This window comes from Lepisma saccharinum, chromosome 30 (assembly GCF_977018435.1).
Source record: "Lepisma saccharinum chromosome 30, izLepSacc3.1, whole genome shotgun sequence".
Classification (NCBI taxonomy): Eukaryota; Metazoa; Arthropoda; class Insecta; order Zygentoma; family Lepismatidae; genus Lepisma; species Lepisma saccharinum.
Window position 1 is genome coordinate 37,241,728 of NC_139258.1, and position 21,815 is coordinate 37,263,542.

The 21,815-nt window shown below is 39.0% G+C and overlaps 1 protein-coding gene across 1 annotated transcript in view; it reads right to left on the reverse strand.

The window, feature by feature from the left end:
• Positions 1–928: 928 nt before the first annotated feature.
• Positions 929–21,815, reverse strand: part of LOC145981937 (uncharacterized) — a 31,599-nt gene continuing 10,712 nt past the window's right edge. Inside the window, exons 2-3 of the mRNA XM_083115432.1 lie at positions 9,966–10,300; positions 929–969 (exon numbers count right to left, since the gene is read on the reverse strand). Of these exons, the coding sequence (XP_082971558.1) occupies positions 937–969; positions 9,966–10,300 (368 nt within the window). The 3' untranslated portion in view covers positions 929–936. The remainder of the gene's footprint in view (positions 970–9,965; positions 10,301–21,815) is intronic.

The following is a 21,815-nucleotide window of genomic DNA, read 5'->3' on the forward strand; positions in this document are numbered from 1 at the left end:
ATCTCTTCCTGGATTGCAGCTTTCAACTCATCAATATTATGGAGTTGGCGTGAAAACACTTTGTTCTTTAGGTAACCCCAAATAAAAAATCAGGGGCGAAGAGATCGGGTGATCTCACAGGCTATTCAATATACCAAATCGTGAGATTAATCGATGTGGAAAGTGGCACCTCAGTTCAGTCATGGAAATACAGGCCGTATGGGGCATAGCACCATCTTGCTGAAACCATGTCGTGTCTCGAAGACCTTGTCCCTGTAGTTGGGGAATGAAGAAATTGTTAATCATGTCCACATATTGAACAGCATTAACACTCACTGCACGCCCGTTTACTTAAAAACAAATATGGTCCAATGATTCCACTGAAGAGTCCAATTGCACACCAGACATTGACCTTTGGGCTACCCTGGGACCATACATGAATCAGTTGTGGGTTAGAGTCAGAGTAATAGCGGAAGTTTTGTTTATTCACAAAACCATTAAGATAAAAATTTGCCTCATCAGACATCACAAGATGGGGCAGTATTGCATCATCATGGTTAATTCTGTCCAAAACAGTTGTGCAGAATCTCCACCTGCTCACTTTATCTACCGGCCGTAATTGTTGAGCCATTTGCACTTTGTAAGGATGAAACTTTGAATCCTGTTTAACAATCCTTTGGAGGTATGTGTGGGAGAAATTGCAATGTTCTGGAATGACGATGAACTGTTCGCTTTGGGCTTTGTTGCAGAGCTACACGTGCACATTCGATATTCTCTGGCATTCGAGAAGTCCTTTCAGGCCCTGCAGGCTTCACATTGATTACCGAACCAGATTGATGAAATTTCCTCCAGGAAATTGTCCTTCTGTCTGGAACAGGGAAGTGGCGGTCTCTTCCACAGTGCATAGTGCATTGGACAGCTGCGATGCTCCTCACACGTGCAAACTCCTCCACTGCCTCAATGCAGATCTGGACTGACAAACGTTCCATCCTGTAATGAATGGCATACCATTGTTAGTAAGATTACATGAAGTAGATGTTCGAGGGTGCCCATGTCTTAGCACGGTTGCCAAATGATAATGTGCTATATCCCATGGGCCACCCTGTATATGGACATGAATACATATTATGCAGTTGTAAATTATGTAACCTTCTCCACTCACCTGTGTCCTCAAACCCTTTTAAGTAGAAATATTTTTCTAAGGATTTCATTTTCAAATACTCTTAATTTATGTTCATCTTTTAATGTAAGGGACCAAGTTTCACAAATATGATTAGCTTGTTAGTCTATCAACTTATAAGTGATTTTGGATTAATGTAGTTTGATGATATTGGGTTTTGTATAAATTAAGGTTTGTACATGTAGGACATATGATACATATTTCAGTTACAGTTCCTGGTATTACATAAAAACAAGAGCTAATCAACAAAGGTTAATGTCAATTTTTAATTCAGCACCATAAAATTTATGCATTTATGTAAAATATTTCATTGTAGAGCAGTGCAATTTGGCAACATTTCGGGAGGGGCCGGTCCAGGCGAGCACATGCCTGACTATGACAGTGCTAAAAATAGGAGTGTACCATTGAGTATGTTAGTCACCTCACCATTAGCCCTTGCTTACCCAAGGGGGGGGGGAGAGGTCTGTCGGGCCAACCACCCATCTTTTTTCGATTTTTGAACTTTGCAAATTTTCTTTAAAAATTAAATAAATTACATTGTTTCCTAGGGTGTTCCCAATATTTCTGAATTACTTTTGTTCATAGAATCATAAATGCAATGTAAATAGGACGCAAAATGCACTAAGTAGGCCTATCAGGCACGTCTTTGAATGCGTGTTATTCGAGACACTCATGCCAGTACAATTGGTTGGTAATGATGGTAATTTGGGTAATTATTAAATGAACAACTACACTTCTATAAACAAAATAGCATTAATGAAAAATTATTATGTTTTTTTGTGAGTTTTAGTGAATTGTAAACTATGTGTGTGACACTCATGCAATATTTGGGTATTATTTCTTATTAATGATGATAAGTTGTATTCATTCATTCATTCATTGTTTTCTGCCCAGGGACAGGTCATTCCTTGCAACCTCCATGCTGTTCGATCTTCAGGTCTTCGCTTTGTACGAGGGCCACTATTTATATTTTGAGCCTTGGCAACACTGATTGAAGTTAGGTGCGCTTTGACGTTTGCACGGAATCGTCTGGCATTATTGACCATAACGTACTTCAAATGTTTTGTCAATAGCTTCATTTGTGTTGTTTATGTTGCCTTGGAGATTGCGCGACAACAATAAAATGGAATTAACTCGTGAACATTTTCGTGCGATGATTTTTTACGATTTTCGACGTGGATTATCAAGACAAGAGTGCATCGATCAACTTACTTCCACATTTGGCGATGAAGCCCCATCCTTTGCCATGTGAAACGCTGGTATAACGAATCTAATCGTGGCCACCATTCTCTCACCGACGAGATTCCTGAAGGTCGTCCAAAATCAGTTGTTGTTCAAGAAAACATTGATGCTGTGCAAAACCTAATACTGCAATATCGTCATGTGACATACTGTGAGATTGAGGCAACCATAGGCATTAGTTCCACCAGCATATATAAAATATTACGATTGTATGGGTGTTTCAAGATGAACCCAATCCAACAAAAGTTGTTCACGCTAGAAGTACATCGAAACAAATGGTCGCCTGTTTTTTCGGGAAAACTGGTCATGTGGCAACTGTGCCTTTAGAGGAACGTAGAACGGTCAACTCTGAATGGTACACAACAATTTATTTGCCAGAGGTGTTCGGTCAAATACGGAAAACAAACAAACGCCGTCGTATCATTCTTCATCAAGACAATTCCAGCTGTCACACATCTCGTCTAACAACCGACTTTATAAACAGTCAAAAAATCGAATTGGTGGGTCATCCGCCGTACAGTCCTGATTTGGCACCCAATGACTTCTTCTTGTTCCCGAATGTACAAGAATAAATTCCGTGGACAACGATTTTCGTCGGCGGAAGACGCCGTTGATGCGTTCAAAAACCATATTATGGAGGTGTCTCAAGAAGATTGGAAAAACTGCTTTGACAAATGGTTCGAACGAATGCAAAAGTGTATTGACCATAAAGGAGAATACTTCGAAAAACAATAAAGCAGTTTTCAATGCCAAATTCCTGTTTTTTCATTGTTAGGCTCAAAATATAAATAGTGACCCTCGTAGCAGCGTAGGATCCAACTATTTTGATGTCGTCAATCATTTGGAATCTTCTTCTTCACCGGATTTTCTTTCCCTAAATCATTCCCTTTGGTGGTCCAACCAATTTTTTTTTTCTTCATGCTCTTTTCAGGGGAGGATTTGCTGGACTCCACGTGGACTTGATATATAATTGTAAGGGGGAAAACTGATCTTTCGGAACTTTATTTGAAGTAAAGTGAGGTTGCTTTGAAGACGTCTGGTGGACGTTCTGGTCTTTCGCCGACATATGCCACCGTGCCTATCGCCTATTGCCTAATATAATAATATTCCAAACTTTCTTTTTTTTTAGGAGTGTAGAAAGGTTTCATTTCTTTATTGCTTCTTCTCGTAATATTCCAACCAAATGCCCCAATTATGCAAGTGGAAGGTGAAATTAATGAGTGTAACCTTCACCACAAATATCTTGGTCAGAAGTGAGAGTTTCCGTCGCGTCTCGCAGCTGACATTGAGCCACATCTGAGTCGCCCAACCCTTCCGATAAACTCGGGTTATCCTCATTCAGGAAGCCGGACCACAAATGCTACATTCTTGTTCTTCCCATCCTTCCCTTTCGTTGCGCAACTGCTTCACCCGCCGAAAATACACACTTTCACTGCTTCTACCGTTTCTTGTATCAGGTGTACTTACGTAACTGGGTCATCAAAGTCGATCGAACAGGCCGCTTAACACAGCGTCACTTCCAACGAGGTTATGGACAAAAGTTGCCAATAAAGCACAAACCAGATTCTTCCGACAGCTCAAGTTTTTGTGTGGTATATTTTATAGGTAATTACGAAAGCACATTGCATCAACTTGTTCCGATGGATTACAGGAAGGAAGAGTGGGAAGCATTTCATTACTACAAGACTAATTTCTGTATGATTTTGTAACTCTGTCTCCTAAATACTGACAAACTAGTTATCAATATCCAGACGTCCTTGTAACAAATTTTTAACTCGATTTTACTGCAGAAGTTGACTAATAAGCGTTTCCTTTCTCCGTATCTATTTTTCAGTGTCATGGCGAAGCTTGACAAAAGTGGGTACAAATCATTTCCAGTTCCTATATTGTCCCGGATATTGGTATGATTAGCTTTTCCTGTTGTAATCTCGGAAAACTGGAATAGCGGTCCTGATACAATATTCCTGTCAGCTTACCTTTGTTCCGTTTTTAACTCAGTCTGAAATGAGTAAGAGAAAGCAAGATTTATACAAGAATCAAGAAGTTTTATTATTTTTTTGTATAAATATATATTTGGTTTTAGCTTTTCATCTATGCATCAGTAACATTTGTTTCACATTTCATAATTTTACAATTTCAACTGCAATTAATTCCATTATAATCGGAGGGGATATTAACGCACATCACCAATTGTGGGGTTGTTATGTTTCAGATACATCAGGGGAATCTCTGTGTGGTTATCTTCAAGCGTCAAATGTAACAATACTAAATGACGGCACTCCTATATACATATCTCTAGGCCAAATGAAAATCCAAGTGCCCCTGACATAACACTCGTGACAGAGAATATTGCTGCTGATATTAACTGGAGAGTTCTACAAGATCCATTTTCAGTGGAACTTTGATAACTCGAACCTCAGCATCTCGAATTCCTTAATAAGTCGAATTTTTTGTAATCCCCTTGAATTGTCCATAACACTCAATACTAATTTTACCTCAATAACTCGAATAAAACCTTGATAAGACGATTTTTTTTACAGTTTATGGGATGCCGTTCGAGCTCAATGACTCGAAGGTAGACTATGAAAAACCTCTATGAGTCGAAGTTAAATAATCACCTCTATAACTCGAAGTTTTAGTCGCACGGACCTCAATAAGTCGAAGTGTAAAGTGCGTACGTACAATGTCAGGTGATCAACAATCGTGTCGGGACTTGAACTCCCCCACCCTGCCGTGTATGTAACCATCATTGTTAATGTGCTTAGTCCACTATAACTCGAAGTCGGCGATTTTGGCCCTCAATAACTCGAACCTTGGTAAGACGAAATCCTTGCTACTTCGATTTCTCTCCCCCCCCCCCCCCTATTCAAGTTCGAGTTATCAAGGTTCCACTGTAATAGTAATCATCTTCCAATTTTGATCTCATTTGATTCAAATATAGATACAACGCTTATATCTAGAAATCTTCCGGAAAGACCAACACGCACATGCTATTAAAATTTTTTTAACTGGAACGAATTTTCAAGACAAATCAATATCTCTACTGAAAATTACCCGCAACGAACTTCAGTGAAAGACTATGAAAACTTTACCTTATTGACAAAATCAAGAAGGTTCACTGGGGTTCAAAATGTAGCCACAAATTGTCAAAATTGTTAGCATAAACACATGTTCAAATGTTGCAGTGTTTCCGATAAATATGTTATAAAACATTCGATAACAAATAGTTTGAAAAATCGATATGAAATTTATCTATACAAATAGAAATAATATAATGAATAGGGCTCGCAAGTTGATGATAAATCATACTTTCTTCTGACCTTGAAAACAATGCTAAACATGATATCAGTCCGTTTCCCTTCCCTTGGAGCCAGAAAATATTACTTTCATTTTGCATTTTTTTGCATTTTTTGGCCTTTTTTGACTATTAGATCATATTTCAGTATTTCTTGCCGTTTTCACTGCATTTTTCTTCATTTTTGAATCTTTTTTCTCCTCCCTTGTAGTTTTGTGAATTTTAAATGCATTTACTAGCATAATTTACACATTTAAATTTCCTGACATGGTCCTTTTAGCAAGTTCGCCATTAATCGAAAATACGGTCGATGGAAAAGTACAAAATTATTTTAACTGAAATGTTTGGCAATGGATTAAATAATTTATTGTGGTAAATTTATTTTTCCTCCAGCAAACTTAAAATTCTATGTGTGAAGCCTATTTTGAGGCTCCCTTGGTGGCCTCTATTATCGCTTTAATCTATGGTTTTAAAGTAATATTAGCCACAATATTTAAAAAAATAACAGGTGCGGCAGTGAAACGGGCGATTTTGCAACCCTGGAAATAGCAAGTTACGTAAGGAATCAGAAAACGGGAGTTGTGCCATCTGGACAACAAACCTTTGTCATTGACACTGATATCGGGGTTTAGTCGAAATGGCAACGTGGACCCGTGAACAATGCGCTTTTGCCGTGAAAGGGTTTTACAAAAACAACGACAGCTACGTCAACTTCTCAACAGTTTCTTCAGCCGTTAAATGAACAACTTGCCAAACATATACGTATTTACTAAATGCATCCACTAAAATAAGAAATTTATATCCATGGAAGAAAAAATGATCTACAGGGTGGCTCAATAAGTCACTTAACACCCCCAGTACAAGGCCACTGCGGCACGGAACGTGAAAATGGCGATGACCAATCGTTGCCTGGCCAAGGGGGAACCACATTGACGTCACCCGCATGGTCGGCAGCCATCTTGATGCCCGCCATCTTGAATTCAACTTCAGAAATTTAAATGGGAAGGGGGATCGTGCGACATATCAAAATGGGCTAGAATTTCACCAGGAAAACAACTGTGACATTTGTTTTCACCTAACTTTAATGGACATTTCCACTTTGACATGAAAAACGTTTTAAATCCATTCATTTTACGGATAATGACACAAACATGAGATGTGCAAAATATCTCGGCGATATTTGTTTCGGTTCTCGAGAAACACGCCTTCAAACACCGCTGAAATTCACCTACTACGTCACGGATTTGAAAACGTCCTCTCCACAGACAGGAGGTCCTCTGACGTCATCACTTAGAAATGCGTGCAGGCGGGGCATCTGCTCGTCCCGACAACTTAGGATGAGACGCGGAAGCGACAGAAATTTCACTTGCTACTGTGTAAAACAAGTATCTTACAACTTCCAGTGCAAAAATCTGTGCTCCATTTCTTGAAGATGAATTATGCCCTAGCAGCATAGTAGTATTTACTATAATTCAGCTACTCGGTAGAGGGTTTTCCCATTCGGGTGACAAAGCAAACCTTGTAACAGTCAATGGCTGAACACGTGAACAGCCTTGCTCATTGCGAATACATAGGTTAGCTCTGACTGGCAAGAACTTAATATTATAGGAATGCCTTTTCTGGAATTACAGTTATTTTCGTCATAATATTTTCTTCACAAATTTTAAGATAATACTTTTAGAACACACTGGTTTACACGCCAATGTCTGCAATATAAGAGGTGATACGGTATAAAAAGGTACGTGTAGTCTTTCAATTTCCTGCAGTAAATAACAGTTTTCTTCAGTTAATATATATATTGCAAATTTTTGTATTTAGCCTACTTTTACGTCGCTTTTCCGTTCACTTTGTTTAACCGCAACGATGAGAACGCATGGTTAATTTATTATAATTTATTTATTTATTAATTTTCATCTCTAACATCACATTTCTTCCCACTTTTGGCTAATCGCTACAATGAAGATGAATAACTATAACTACAAGCTGTATTCGAAGTCGGGGTGCAGGAGTACATCCCCCCCCCCCCCCCCACACACACACACTACCACCAACTGCACAATCTAAGTATCACCCAACCTGCCATGATAAGAGACGAAGTTTTTCTTCTGTCCCATCTCATTTCGAAAACATTCACTTGTCCCATCTCCTTTTATGAGACGAGACGGAACATGCCTCGTCTCGTGAGCAACACTAACATTAACAATAGAAGCATCGCCCTAGATGTCCCCAAAGTCTCGAGCAAACATCCTCCCATGTAACAATTTCCAGTTCAATGAAATGTCACTCACAAGGAAACAGTCATGCTCAGGTCGAGAGTCAAACCTGGAACATGCGACTTCCTCAGATAAATCATGAATTTTGTGTATAATAATTACAACGCCAGTTCATTCCTGGTAATTCTGAATCTGCAGTTTGGTTTGCATATATAAGCAGGATAATATTTAGTTTTCGAGGGCTTTACCGTCGAAACGAGGAGTCAAAAAATAATAATAATAATAATAATAATAATAATAAAATATATTAAGAAAGGTTTTCTTTGTATTTATAATGATAAGCCTCTGCCGGTGCGACTAGCAGCAAACATAATAGTTGGACATTTATACGTTGTTAATTCTATATTTTTCTAGACTTGAGACGAGAACGAGAATTGCCCTCCCAAACCGAGATGGATGTTTATAAATTGAGACGAGACTGTCAATGAGACATTTACAAATAAACACGAGACAGACATTTACAACTCTCAACGAGAACGAGACCAAGGCTGCCATGTCTCGTCTCGATAGGATCCTTAGTGGTGAAGTTGTGAACCAACCAATTAATGCGTTCGGGGTAACGAGATGAGGCGGCTTTTTTCGCAGTACAAAATTCAAAATAATTATATCGTACCATTTCAGTATGGGATATTGTTATACACATGGGCGTATATATAGTTCACGAGGGGGAGGGATGGATCAACTTTTGGTATGATTAGGGTTGCTTTATTTCGTAAGTGAAAATCCAGGACACTGCTGGCCGGAAGCTTTGTTGGGGAGCATGGGGGGAGGGGATGTTGGACCCGACAAAGTTGTGTGTTTGTAGTCACGAAGTATTGATACTTTTCTGTTCATCTTGTGTCACTACGTTTTTAAGAACCAAATTTCTTTAATATGATTCGAGGGGGAAAAAATAACTGATTTGATAGTCTCAATGCAGTTTGTTATCGCAGAAATTCCGAAACTATCAGGAAATTGCAGATATTGGTCTGCAGTCCCATCTGGTGAGTGGAATTACGAAATATCCTTCCCATCCGTATCCCGTCCTATACGTCTCTAATTTAAGAGAATGAAATAAGTCCGAAGGAATTTTTTATGAACAAGCGGATAGAACAAGGAAACTGGTAATTTTAGTGAACCAAAAAAAGAGAGGGGTTGGACCCGTTGATTCCCCCTTAAATACGCCCATGGTTATACACATTATTTCCTTGTAATAATTATACATAAACTAAGTATATATATGTACTGTGCAACTAATGTAATCTTCTCAGTGTATTTTCTCTTATCTGCACAAAAATATTTGATCATAATTTGCGCAACAAAATTGGAACACAAATTGAAATTGCTTTATGGAAAAGAAAGTTAAATAGGCTTTATAAATAAAGTGAAGAATGTGAAAATTCCTATTTTGCACTACATAGGTTACTTTAAATATCGATAAATATAAGTTTAAAAAATATTTTTGAGTCTCTGGTCAGCAACCAATTTTATAAGCAATATTTTTCGCATGGCCTGAGAACACACACGCAGCTGAACCCTTTCATTCATCTTGCACGTGAGCAGCACGGATATTTCATAGAAGAATGATCATTACAAAGCATAGCTTTCCTTTCTCCTATCGCTCCTTCTTCCATTATTTAAATCGGTACAGATTTGTAAAACTGCTGCACGTGTTCGCTCACCGTGGGCTACCCATCCGGAACTGGACGCTCGAAGCAGACGACAAACGAGCTCTCCCTAAGGAGTGACGTAGTAACATGGCGGCGGCGTGTTTTCAGCGCAACGCTAGCCTCCCAACTTTGGAAGTCTCGTTTCTGCCTTAAACTGAACGCAGAGAAACGCGAGAACTTGCAGGGGTCATTTTTCCAGGGTGTAGTTTTTAAAATTGTTGTAAAAAAAAATGAGTGGAAATGTCCATTGTTGCAGAGTTAACAATACCACAAAGTTATAACACATGCTCAATATGACGTCCCTCTTGCGCAACACACACGTGTAATCGTCTCTCCCATGACCTTACCACATTCTGAATAACCTCAGGAGTTATTGCAGTACAGGCATCCACAATGCGTGTGCGCAAGTGGGCCAGATCCCTGATTTTCGTAGCATACACCATGGCTTTCAGGTGTCCCCAGAGGTAAAAGTCCAATGGTGTCAGGTCAGGTGAGCGTGCAGGCCATTCCACAGTCCCTCGGCGACCAATCCAGTGGTGAGGGAATTGTTGATCCAGGTACTGACGGACTATCATCCCATAGTGCGGTGGAGCACCATCTTGCTGGAACCATTCAGGATAGCTCCCATCCTCGGACAGTAAGGATGGTAAGATCTGCTCCCGTAGCAGAAGCAAGTAGCCATCTGCATTTAAGTTGCCCTCAATGAAAAATGGACCAACAAGTCGGGAACCCCCAAGTACCACACCACACCATTAGTTTTCCGCCTCCCGTCACCTTGCTGGGATCTGTCCAATGTGGATTTTCGGGTGACCAGTACCGCAGATTTTGCTTATTCACCTCTTCCGACACATAAAAATTAGCTCCATCACTGAACAGAATCTTGCTACCGACGGCAGTGTCACGTTGCAGTTGTGCTATAGCCCACTCACAAAACTGCAAACGCCTGTCTGGATCGTCCTCACTAAGGTGCTGCTGCAGCTGTATCTTATACGGATGCCAGTGGTGGTCACGTACAATCCTTTGAATTGAACCCCTGCTGACACAGTTTTCCAGTCTCCGTGTGCTACGGGTTGGGTACTTTGCAACTGATGCCAACACCGCTACAGCAGTACCCTCATCCGTGGATGTTTTCTGACGTCCATGTCGCGGCTTGTCATCCACAGATCCAGTATCTTGAAACTTTGCCAGCAACTGGCTGACGGCCACATGTGACACCGGTTGTCTTGCAGGATTGCGGTTATTGAAGTCTGCGGCAATGTCACGCGTACTTCTCTCCCCTGACATCAATATGATGGCAATCCGTTCCTCACGTGTTAGTGGCATTTTCGTTCAGATCAGTGAAAAAGGAAATATGCTACTCTTGACACGATCAATTCACATCATCACTCTTTTAAACTTTTATGTAAAGACAAAACGCAATCGTAATTCCCATGCCAACCAATACTACAAGATATGTACATACCGGTAAGTCAATATCCGGACATTTTCAGTGATTGGTCTAACAATAAATACCACATAATCACATACTAACGATTATTTGAACAATAAACATTTAAGCAAAAAGGAAAGGACGTGTCACTCTCCCATGCGGAAATCGCCCTTAAATTTAAAGTTAGGTGAAAACAAATGTCACAGTTGTTTTCCTGGTGAAATTCTAGCCCATTTTGATATTTCGCACGACCCCCTTCCCATTTAAATTTCTGAAGTAGAATTCAAGATGGCGGACATCAAGATGACCGCCGACCGTGTGGGTGGCGTCAGTGTGGTTCCCCCTTGGCCTGATAACGATTGGTCGTCACCATTTCCATGTTGCGCGCTGCAGTGGCCTTGTACTGGAGGTGTTAAGTGACTTATTGAGCCACCCTGTATGTGTACTCTGTGAAATGGTTCATTTTCGGGCTTCCATGAAAGATGCTCTTGTTTATTTGGTGCTCTTGAATGTCTTCTGCACACATCGCACGACAGAACATAATTCTCTATATCCTGGTTCATGCTCGGCCACCAAAAGTACTTTCTTGCAACATGTTTGGACTTCACAACTCTAGAATGAAATTTGTGCAAGTCTTGTAGAACCTTATTTCTCAATAATTTTGGCACTACAATTCGCTCACCATGGCATAACATTCCATTATTGCAATTTAAGACATTTTTATTCTGAGAATAAATTTTCAATTCTCCATCAGCTTCGTTACGTGCTATATTCCTCCAATCCTTCACTGTGTATTCATATGCTAGTAACAATGTTTCATCCTGTTTCATTGCTTCAATTACTTCCTCAAACTCTTAAAGGATCTTCACTCATCAATGTCTCATTATCCAAAAAATAAATAGGTAAATCCTCTTCTTCATTCACTAAAGATGACACAGGTAATCTGGACAAGACATCAGCTATCCCTACAATTCTGTTGGTCACTTTTTAGTTCATCAATTTCCGAGCTCTGATAATAATTAATAATAGAAATTCCTGTCGGCTTCCTCTTCACACACCGTAGTAATCGTGTGCTCCTTGATCTTGGATTCATGGCGAGCGCACATGTTCTTCAGGTAGACTCTTTTGGGGGGAAATAAACTGTCGTGCCCGTTCGTCCGTCCGTCTGTGTGTACTTTAAGTAGTACTATAGCTATAAAAAAGAACTTTCAGGTGGATTAATAGATCTATCAAATACTAGCTCAACTTGTCCGTCTGCACGGCTGCATAAGACAACAATTTATCTAAAGTGGCCTATCGGTACCATTAGGGTTACAAGATAGAAACTTGTTAAAAGGGCAACCTCCCTTTAATGTCATGGAAATGGATGGGAACTATTGATTAATATATTCGATTGCTGCAATGCTAATTTCAAGATATGAGCAACTATGAGCTCATCTTTATGGACGGGGTCATATTTTTTAGGTTAGTAAATCTGAGAAGAGAGGCAGTGGTTATATTGAGAGATATGAAACGTTCCTTCAACGTTTTGGTAGAGAAGTGATCCCTGATTTCTGCCAGTGTTGGATTAACAACTATCTCTTGTGGTGGGTGAATGGCTTGTTTTTACTTTATAAATATCAGCTTTTAACTGTTTATTCTGATGTTAATTGACAATTATTATTTTTAGACGTTTAAAGGCAGAATAAATTAACTTCATTTGTCAAGGGGGGAATAATGCTATTTACCATAAATTAAGATAACTTTGACATGTTTTAGAATTTAGGCCCGCTTTAAACGAAATCATTATCCTTAACATTTATGCCATGACCAAAATGTTACCGTGTAAAGTGAAAAATGTTATGGCACTTTAGATGCCATGGCATACTCTATGCAAATTCTCAAGGATATGATCCGTCCTATTTCCGTAGCATTTTTCGTAGCGTAACCAATCAGAAGCGACTTCTAGGTCACGAGTGCAAATATAATGGCGGTCGCCTGAGCTGTAAGCAATACATCACTTCACACTTTAAGAAGCCGATAACTATTCAAGCGAGATGAATAACGTTTCCTATAAAACGGTATTAGGTACAAATCAATGGCGCTGCTTAAATACATACTTTATAACGTATACATTACAATTATGTAAGAATATTTTAGTTGTTTCAATGTGAACACCGTGCACTCACCATAGATGGTGTAACTCTACGTGCCTTTCGTCCTGTATATATTATACATTGTAATCGCAAAAGCTAACCGAAATTTTCTACTATCTACTATAAAATATTTGGAAGCATTTACATTTGTTTTCAATATTTACCTTTGTATGTAATGTTTTCAATGTTATTTTCTAATTTTCATATGCTAAAATTTCGATATAAACATGGTTGAGTGGTAGAAAGGGCTACAAACCCTTAACTTCGCCATGATAGACAAGGCGTAATAAATAAATAAATAAAAATAGCATTTATGCTAGTAAAAATGTAAAAGGAAATGCTTCCGTCTAAAGCTGGCCTTATGATAGCTGGACTAGTATGGTATTTAATCACACTTAACAACCTTCTTACTACCCGCCACTTGCACGCAGCACGCTCTGCGAGTTATAACTTACCTAGAATAAAGTAAAACGTAACAAGGTTGGTATTTCAAAGGGAACGAATAACCCCACCTCGGGTTATTTCACCCCTTACGTGATATTTGGCTCTTGAGAATTATGTGTGTGGGTGTGTGTGTGTGTGTGTGTGTGGATGTGTATATACGTGTATATATGTGTGGGTGGGGGTTGAGTTGAGTTGGTCTTTTAAGTCCACTTGATATACAGTAAGGTTAATCAGGACTGTACCTAGAGTTTAATGTGGGATCCAAGCCACTATGTGCCTCAACCGGGTATCGAAACCACCGGGTCAAACATTGACATATCCACAAGCAAGGTGAAGTCACAACTGTGTATTCCATCTAGTGTTTATCTCCATTTTGTTCATTTAATTATATATATATGTAAGTATATAATAAGATATCAACCATCAGGGGTAACTTAGACACGATTGGGTCCCAAAACCGGGAGCAAGGTGCCAAAACTGGGGGAGGGGCAAACACAGTAAAATTCCCTTTGTAGATAAGATTTAACATAGTGCGGGGGCAAAAGTGGCGAAAAGTGAGGGGCAACTGCCCCCTTTGCTCCCCTATTCGCCGCCACTGCTTAGACACTCTGTATGTTTTTAAAAATTAAAATATCAAGAAAATAGCTCAAGTGTGGTATTTGAAAAACGTTACTCAAAAACTGACTGAATTGGATTCTCGTATTATACCGCGTTTGTTACAACCTGTCCCGGTTCCCGCGCTAGCTGATCGCTGGCTTTTCTCCGTGCTGGGGAAAGTCAAAGATAGGCAGCCAATTAAAATACGCAACGTCGCAACAGCGTCTACGTAAGCGCCTCTCTTCTGGCTTCCATTGACTCCTCGCTGCCCAGCAGACGATTTTTTCCTCGTTTCTCATTGGCACCGAAACTGTCGAGCGATCGCTAGCGCGGGAAACGGGATAGGTTCTAACAAACGCAGTATAGACCATATAGGCCTAACACACTCAAATGAAATAATTAAATGCATGTAGCCACTTTTGTCTAAGTTCAGGTAAGTATTTTGAGTGGCAGATTGGTTTAGTCAAAGTTGAGTATTTCTTATTCATTTTTGAATAAGTAGTTTTAACAGTGAAGGAAGAAGAGATACACTCTTTTAAAAATTTGATCTTACATTCATTCATCAATCACATTCCTTTTCAATCGAAGATAATCAGCGGTCTAAAGTCATAAACACACGTGCACACGTCACTCTGGCTTGCAGAAAAAGCAAATAAACTCCGACACATGTCACCGCAGGATTGAAGCGGTAAGACTCGGAGGAAATATCACGGATTCGTAATTAAATGGCTGATGCAACGTCGTTTCGCCCTAGAGCTGAGCGATATTCAAAGAAAACCTCCAAAAATGCTTTCTCCTGAAAACAGCGTAAATTGGAGATCTTTTACACGTAGGTCTCTGAGCTTACGTCACAACGGCAATCAACAACGCCCATCAGAGAGGAGGAATCGGAAGTTCGTGCTCGTAATAAGGATACTGGTGTGACACGAACAGTGTTGCCAAGTTGGCCCTTTTGGGGCCAGAACTGGCCCTTTTGAGTACGTACTCAACCCCAAAATTCAGCAAAAGCCCCAAGGGGCTTTTTAGCCCTATAGAGGGAAATCTTGCTACAAATCTAGCCCTTTCAGTAATGAAATGTTTTTTGGTATTTTCAGTAAAGTAAAATGCAAAGAAGAGTTCACTTAACCGCAAGCTCATCCTGCGACCCCTCTTGGGGAGCAGGTAGCAAGTGCACATTGTCACTTTATCCCCTTGTTTCTGGTTTTGGTATGCTGTGTAGCCCGAGCCGAATTACGGATAGCGTGGATTCCAGAAAATGCAAATCTTTGTTCAGTTGTATTCCATCTGGTCCTTGAAAGTTCACAGAAATGCGGTGCGGAATCGACGAATCGTTTGTAACAGTGAGGCTCGACCAGAGACTAGTTCGTGCGTGCGGCCGTGTGTGTGTGTGTGTGAGTGTGCATATATATGAAGGAGGAATATGCCGAAAATGTGTAATGCTTTTGTGTAATCTACTGCACTACAATTTACGGGGGAAATAATTTTTTTAAGGTTATTTAAGGTAAGAAAATTTAATTTTGTTGAGCTTATGCTCCTCATCTTGACAGTTGATTAGTTGTGGTTCTTGAGTTTCAGAAATTTTGCACCAAAACACCCAAGAATTAAGAACCAGATTTTTTCAGTACGCAGCCGCACCTTTGTAAATCTAGCCCCTTTGATGTGAATTTTAGCTCCATTTTGGGTGCGATTTAGCCCGTTTTTCTCTCGTGCTGTTGGCAACACTGGACACGAACTTCAAGAAAGTCTTTTTAGTGACAATTAGCTTAGAAACGGTAAATCTGAGCCATGGCCTATAATTATATTTATTGTATGGCCCAGCTATAGGGTTCGACATTTCCGGAGTTATGAAATTGGAAGATTTTTGAAAGTCAATGTTTGTTTAGATTATTCGAAACCAAATTAGAAAAAACATTCAATGTTACAGTTTATCCGTGATAGAGAAACAATGCGTGGCCTTGAGGTATTATCCGATTACATAAAATGAGGTGACAAGGAACAAGTCAATTGGAATTTCATTTTTTTTTTTTAATCACTGCCTCTAAATGGGAAGTGTGTTTATTTTCAGAACAGGATAATAACACCTTTCGTAAAATATCTGTGCAACTCAATATAAGAAACGCAGAGGTCCAAGTTCCTGACACCAACATGAATTCGGAAAGTATTTAATTTTCGTTGGATGTTTGCTGTGCCAACTGAAAAGAAAGTTGTAACGCAATATTATACCTTCAGTACATACATGCCTCCAAAATTCTAATCATAACATTATTATATAGTGAGAAATATATTACGTCGAAATTTGCGAAAACTAAAGGTTCGATCAGGAATGTCTCTGGCATACCGTGCAATTGCTCTTCCAACTGCATTTTCACTTAAGTTTCTGTATAGTATAGCTCCTGTGTATGCCAAAATATAAGGTAAGGTAAGAATGTTTCATAAACGTAACAGTCAAACATTAGATAGGCCTACATATTCTTCTTTCGAGAGAAAAAGATAGTTTGTGGAAAATTAAAGGACTGTGTGCAACAGTACGCCGCAATGGCATATTTTTCATTAGAATGAATAAAACTAATAAACAATCGTTATTATTAACAAAAGGAATGAGTTTGAGTTTTATTTTTAAGTTCAACTTTTGTACAGAAATGCTCATGGGTACTGGGCCTACAGTTTAAAGTGAGATCCAAACCACTCTGCAATGTACCTCCGTCGGGATTAGAAGTGGCGGCCCCTTCATTCAAAAGGCAACTAGTACGTCATCGCGGAAGCCCTTCAACAAAAGCAATGAGTGTGTGTGTATATATATATATACACACACACACAGTGCATGAATATAGTGCAGTAGCACCTATAGTTAGCTTTGCATCAATATAATTTCTGTTACTATAGAAACCAGCGCACGAAGCGTGCTTGAACTTGCATAAATATTATGAGTTCTTATATACCCCTTAAATTAAATTAGGTCTCATAACCCCCAATAGACACCTCACTGAGATTAATAAAGGTTTCTTATCTTTGAAATCTTCTGCGCAGTGACGTCATACAACAGAACCTACAGGGGTGGGGGAAGTGCGGCTATTCTACGTAGTGTAAAACAGGCATATACACGCCTATATAGGTAAATATATTTACTGTATACTCTGTCCCGGGCTATCTTTGAAGCAAGGCCACGCATAACGGTAGAGAAGGGGCAGAGCAAAGCTTGTAAATTTCCAATTTCAAACTTTAACAAATACATATTAGTTAGATTGTAAACTTGAAAGTACATTATTTGAAGCGTACTTTTTACAGCTCAAATAAGCTCGAAACACTGTAAATTCGTTACGATACTTTCAATATTATAAGTTTTAGTGGACATTGTAACTACGTGCAGTTATAAAACGTCATAGGTGATTGATTATCCATGCTGTGATTATGGTCGCCAACACCTTATTATTTCTGAATGATGCTTCCTTTCAAAAACGTTTAGAACTAGATAAACAGAAAGAAAATGGCAAAACTTGTTGTAAGTTTACTTTGTTCACATATAGGCTAATTGCGATTGGACCTATTTAACTCAGTTTGAAGTGATATCCAGGGGTGTCCACAGGGGGGGATTATGGTGTACACCGCGCCATCAATTTTTTTGGAGGAGGGTTTTTCTTAAAATAATATAAAATTCAACATTTATATCATACTATAAAATATATGTGAAAAAGCTTACAGCTTAGGTGCACCATATTTAATCCATTAGATGAAGAAAATGAAGTATTTTGGGGAAGGGTGCCACAGGCGTGTTTGTGGACACACGTTGCGTCCACAGATTTTTTTTTTGGGGGGGGGGATTTTTGTGCTGCAAATTTCACTTTGTGAACACCATTGCTGCTATATCAATAGCAATTTATATACTACCAAGGGAATTGTAACAGGTAATATGTATTATCGGGGGGGGGGCAATGTCCACCTCTTACATATTAGGCCTTCAATTTATACGTGAAACCCTGATTAGGGGAGGACCAGTGTGAAGTAAAAAGAAGTTACTTTCAATAAACACGCTGTCGTAATTAAATACTTTATAGAGATTAGGGTTTATGACATGATTGTGGGGGGGGGCGCCATAGGCCTTGGGGATTGGGCAACCCTGGCGATATCCAAATGTTTAATGTGCCTTCGCTGAGAATCAAGCCAAGAACAATATGGCAATATCTGCTTCACAAACGTTTCCAAATGAATGTTTCGTTTCTGTGTTGTTTGGGGAAGTGATTTCAAAGCATTGTTCTTCGACTGTGATGCCAAGACGTGATGTGTCGAAATTCTGGAGAGGTCCATCTCGAGGGGATATGAAGACTCCCGCCAACCTCTTCAACACGTCAAGCCTTAAACGCAAAAACTTTCGATCCCGACCGAAGATTTAAAGAGACACCAAACCAAAGTGGCTTATTTCACCACGACGATTTACAATCTTATCAACGAAGCAAAATGCCAAAGTTCCCGTTGCTTCCTTGCCTTGAAGTTACGCAAAATCGACGCCTCGGAATTCGACACAAGAAGAAAGAAGTAAGACAACTTCAAAAGAGAAATTTTGATACATAGCGAACGAAACTTCTTATAGCGACAACACGCATTGAATTCACAAAGAAGTAAGTGTCTGCTCAACGTTTTCCACAATTTATGCGACTTTTCAGGAAGTTATCTAATTTGCTATTAACGATTGCAATGGCAAGATTTAGCACTGTTCATTCATGTAACATTTTACATAACACGAGCAGAGCTTGTCCCTGACACGTGAGCTAATGAATGGTGAAACCACGTGTCTACAACAACGCGAACAGCTTCAGACTAAAAGTCTACAAGATGATACTGTGAAAGTTATATGCTCGTGTTACAAGCTCAACCAGCAATGTGTTTCCTTACACGAATATTCTGTTGTAATCATTACTCTGACAATATTTGTTGTAAGGTGTAACTCATTTAAAGTGACTAATATGAACATGGTCTACATTTTCATGTGAATGTGAATTACTGAGCACTGTAGTGACTTGAACATTGAACCCCTTCATTCAAAATCTAAAACTTTAATGAAAGGAGGTGTATCATCAGTGATACCAACTGTTGTTTAAGCTCATATTAAAGACCTGTTTTATAATTTTATACAAACATGAACACATCAAAGCACCCCTTACCGTGAGCATCTGCAAGGAGAGAGTACAGATGAATCAGTAGCCCCTCCCTGGAAAATTAGGAAGTAACTATTTTTTTTCAGCTTATACCATATGTAAGTGTCTGCTAGTTGTCATGCACGTGTTCTCTTTACAAGTGCATTCAAATATCAACTCTTACACAGAGTGTCCGAAAAGTCACGCCACCGAGATTTTGTAACCTTTGTACAAAAAAGCGATGGAGACGTGGACCTTGCATTGGGTATTTCCTTTGTCTATGTGGATATTATTTGAGCATTAAACAAGAAAATGAATCTGTACATGAACGTTCAGTATGGCTGAAAAGTTGTATGAGAACCAGATGAATGTAATTCCAAAATTGAAGTTTTTAGTTTTGTTTAAATAGACTCCTCCCAAGAGCTCTATGTGGGGTGAGATCGACTTCCAATCCTTAGCAGTAAGATGGAGTCACGTATTTCCAATTTACTGGCACTTTTTAAGAGTCAGCCATATTCCTAAGAATAAATTATTTCCTCCGTGTCCTCCCGTTTCGCCTTATCCCATTTCGCCTTATTTCGTTTTCACCTCTACCAATACAATTTCAAATGATTTCTAAGGCGAAACGGGACATCCCATTTCGCTGTATCCTGTTTCGCCTTACACACAAAAAAATTCCCACGTGGGAATATTATCGACTTGAAGGGTAATTCATAATGGGGCGCAGAACTTGTGACGTTGCCTGCCTTGGCTCCCCACCACGACCCCCAGGAGCACCGATCTCGCCCAATCACCCTCGTGCGGTTCTCAGTCGGACCAAGTGGCCCTTCTAAGGACCACCAACGCTCTTCGCCAGGGTGTCCCTGGTCCGTCCTTGATCTCGCCCGACTGACATCCAGCCCTTGCGATACTCGCCGAAGGTTTGTTAGGTTAGGTTAGGTTAGTTTCTTCGTATGAGTCCAAGAAGCACGCGATAAATCCACGGTATATCAATGTAGCATGGTGTTTTATTACATTAATAATAATGACCCTTCATGTCGTGGCGATAATATCCCCTGGTGCGAAATTTTTTGTGTGTAAGGCGAAATGGGATGTCCCGTTTCGCCTTAGAAAGTTAGTGTCACATAAATCACGCGAAATTGTATTTGGGGGTGGGGGTGAAAACGCAATAAGGCGAAACGGGCCGTAAATTTGATAAATTAAAGTTACTGGTTATCACACGACGAACTAATGTTGTTGACTGGTTTCAATTAAAGAATTGTCAAAAAAAATGTTAACCATTTGAAGCAGAAAGGAATCTTGCAGCACCAAGAAATTCTTAAGGTGCTCAAGTAAGTCATTGCACCAAAAATATTATGAAAGGATATTTTATTTACAAAATATCATGCTATAAGCTCTATTTCAAACGAAACTATTTATAAATTACATAATTTATTTATTGGTTCTTTCTCGGTAACAGAAGTGAGACAAGACTGAGTAACTGTCGATTCTATAGAGGAAAATATAACGAAAATCCTAGAAAACAGAAAACGTTAAACTTTTCATTATTCAGATGGTAAGGGAAGGTTGGGAAGATTCATAATTTATTTATTTATTTATTTCCTTCAACAGAGAAATTATCTCCTTTTACAGAAGGTTGCCAATAAAAAAAAGAAAAAAAAAGAAAAACATAATATAATACAGTGAGACATAACACAGGTAGAGCACATACACAAATATAATGTACTACAATTTACTAAACTATACTATACAATAATATAACACCCAATTAGCAATTTAGAAGTGCTTCACCCAAAACAATACAAAGCAAGAATGATTATTTCTCTCTTGTAAATTTTCCTGCTTGAAACTTTTTTGTAATTAATTTTAAATGATTTTGGATTAGAAGATATTAACTTTGCTATTTGAATATCCGTGTGATCAAGCAATAGATTTCAAAGTTGAGGATGAAACGTTTATTGAAGAATGTCAACTGTTCAATAAAGCATCAAAGCATGATGTCCGAAATTTGCAATTTGGGGAAGGGACTATTGCAACAGTCCTTTAATCGAAAGGCATTGCAATAAGTTATTGATATATTTTCGTTTGTATAATAGTGTTACTTGTAAAGAATAAAGAATTTTTCCTGTGCATTTTATCGAAATATTAATGTTCTTACGTTATGTTAATGGTTGATATAATACCTGTAATTTGTAAGGTGGTGTGTGAGAAGTAACTTACTTACGTAAAGTGACATTTATCGATTTATTTCTTTTAATATCAAATAAAATTGGGACAAACTGCTCACAAATAGGGGCTAGTTTCAGAGATAATGCAATTGGATAATTGCCATAACAGGAGTTCCATGTGCTTCCTGTGGCTCCTGCCATAACCCGTTCCTTGTTGAAAGCCTAAATCATATCATACTACCTACTTTCTCTTCATCTGTCAAAAAACAAGCCTATCCATGTAATAAGACCTTGA